This window comes from Buceros rhinoceros, unplaced genomic scaffold (assembly GCF_000710305.1).
Source record: "Buceros rhinoceros silvestris isolate BGI_N320 unplaced genomic scaffold, ASM71030v1 scaffold8904, whole genome shotgun sequence".
Lineage (NCBI taxonomy): Eukaryota > Metazoa > Chordata > Aves > Bucerotiformes > Bucerotidae > Buceros > Buceros rhinoceros.
Genome location: NW_010407630.1, coordinates 55,647 through 58,295, shown reverse-complemented (window position 1 = coordinate 58,295; position 2,649 = coordinate 55,647). Strand labels below are relative to the sequence as shown.

The following is a 2,649-nucleotide window of genomic DNA, read 5'->3' as shown; positions in this document are numbered from 1 at the left end:
CATGTTGGAGTCAGAGTCCCGTTTGGGAAATTTTGTCCTCCCCCTGCCACTTAGTGGCTGCAGCTGATGCAGCACCGCATCCCTACTATACGCATTAGTAAGAGAATACTTCTGTGATGTGGAACAGGTTTATATTTCCATTCAGATGTGAGTAGGGACAGAGAGGTATTTTAAAAGTTTCAGTTATTCTGAATATTTTGAAATCTGACAGGCCTCTCACAAATTGCACGCTACAGGATGAAATGACGGTAAAATACCATGATTACTCGAAAAGTCCAGGTGTTTTGCGAAGCAGCAGCTTTGCAGTTATTGCCGGCAATGCAATATGCCTCCGTGTCCTCTGGGATTCAGGAGGATACACCATTTCTTACTGCCAGGGAGGACCTTTCTCTTTCACAGAAGGACACAAGCCTGCCATTGCTGTTACTGCTGCCTGGCTGTCTTCTGTCTTCTGGAAAAGGGAACCAGTTCCAGAACAATAAGCAACAACAACATGAACCAAACCCATTACACAAGGCCTGTCGGCTACTCTGTCCTGATTGCTGACGCAATGCTACATATTATGTAGATATCTTACGTATGATGTACTATGCACTTTAATGTAATATATGATGTAATATAGACTATGTATTACACACTTTAGAAGCAAAAAAAAGTCACATGGCATATGTAAATGTAAAGCCCTCTACCTCCTGTGGAATGAAAACCAGAGCTGATGGTTTGGTGACAAAATCGAGTGCTGTAAGTGTTGCCGTTTGCTGTATGCCAGGCATACAGGGAGGGAACAGGACTGCAGCCTGCTGTGCATCAGTGGACAGCCCCTTGTCAGCAACAGCTGGAGTGCCTGTATGTCACCAGGGCAGAGACAGGAGTCCGGAGAAAGGGCTTGGCGCAGTGAGGGATTTGAAAGAGTTGGGGTTTGTTCATTCCCGTCACTGACAGCAGCAAGGGAAATAGTCTGGTTTGTCTTTCAGATCCTAAGTTGGGTTCCAGGACAAATACAGTCAGGAAAAAAATCCGGTAACTTCCTTCTGCTTTGATCACACTTAATCAGACAAGTGCTACTGGGTAACTGTGCCAGACACTTTGAGGAGGAATTTATGCCATAAACCATAGTGGCCTTCAAGAGGATTTAGACAGCTCTGCATCTAGTAGAATCATTTCCCCAAACTGCCATCTACTTCCAGCAAAATTAATTGAACAGTCTTGCTAATGAACATGCAGCCCTGTTTTGAGAATGTTAATCAGCTGGCAAAATACCTGCCAAGTCAAGTGTCTTATCCTAATGTAATGGGTGACTAAATACACATTCCTGTGCTGGAGATTTAAATAATCCTTTAGAGCACTGCTAAGAGTACCAGAGGCTTTGGCACACAGAGGAAAACCTACCAAAGAGGATGAACATGCTTCAGAAACTGGTAAAAAACATCTATTTTACTATTACTGTTGACAGATCATTTTTTAAATTTTGATTTTTTTATAAGGTTGTATAAGTACTATCAGGTTCTTGTAGAATTATTTGTCCAACTCATCACAGTCCTTGGGATAAAGCTGACAGACTAATGGCTCTCCTGGCAACTGCACGGCACCCGGTGGCTGGGACACTAGTGCAGAAGCCGGATGTTAAGGAAGGCTTGGGAAGATCACCCTGTAAATACAGCTTGGCTCTGAGCACAGAACTGTTTGGTGGCTCCTGAAGGGAAAAGCAAATCATTTTCCATGAGCTCCTCGCCACTAAAAAGCTCTGTGATGCAGGACCTGAGAGGGAATGTACTCCATAATGAAAGCAGGGAAATGAGTGTTACATTCCTGGGCACTGTGATGGAAAAAGAAATGTGCTGTTATAGGGAGAGGAAACCTCTTTCACCTGGAGAATAGAATAACTGGGAAGAGCTGAGATACCTGCTGCACAGTCCTTAGCTCAGGTCACAGTAACAATATAGGGAAATGGTGTAGCCAAAGAAAGTGCAAACAAATCTTAAGTTTGGCTTAATTTCTGTCCTGGAAGAATATCCTGTCTCAGGTTGGTATGGAAGTTAGTTACAAGAAAAGGCTTTGAGGAAAGAAAAAATCTAAGATTACTTGAATTTGTGATTTTAGAGGTATTGTGAGACTAAGTAAAACTGTTGTTTTCTTTGGTAGATGGTTCTGCAAGAAGAAAATGAACAGGCAGAGCAGGAAAAGCCCCCCAGCTTTGGGTTATCTTAAGTTCTTAGAGCCAGGAGGGTCACAGCAAAAGACAGTCTAGCCTGAGGTGCCCTGCACTAACTGGCGAACAGCCAAGCCTGAGCATGGGCTCTTCATGAGCTGTCCAACTAGGAGGGATTCACAAGCAGGGGACTGGCACAGGTCACCCTGGCCCTGAGCCACTCAGAACACTGTGCAGGAGGAGTCAGGCTAAAGGCTGAGGGCCCGGGTAAGCTCAGAGTCGTCTTGAGACATGGGAGAGTGCTCCCAGCCCATGGACACCATCAGGGCACAACTGGCCGGTCACAGGATCTCATCTACAGATGGGGAAACTGAAGGCATAGGCACAAACCACGTGTGAACTGATGACGATGGAGGGGTGACACAGCGAGAGACCAGCCAGCAGCCAGCAGTATAAGAAATGGGCAGTGCTGATGAAGTAAGATCCAGGAGACGGGAACG

At 45.2% G+C, this 2,649-nt stretch overlaps 1 protein-coding gene across 1 annotated transcript in view; it reads left to right on the top strand.

Moving 5' to 3' along the window:
* Window positions 1-1,397: 1,397 nt before the first annotated feature.
* Window positions 1,398-2,649, top strand: part of LOC104492042 (solute carrier family 2, facilitated glucose transporter member 11-like) — a 9,803-nt gene continuing 8,551 nt past the window's right edge. The window contains exon 1 of the mRNA XM_010134544.1: window positions 1,398-1,418. Within this exon, the coding sequence (XP_010132846.1) occupies window positions 1,398-1,418 (21 nt within the window). The remainder of the gene's footprint in view (window positions 1,419-2,649) is intronic.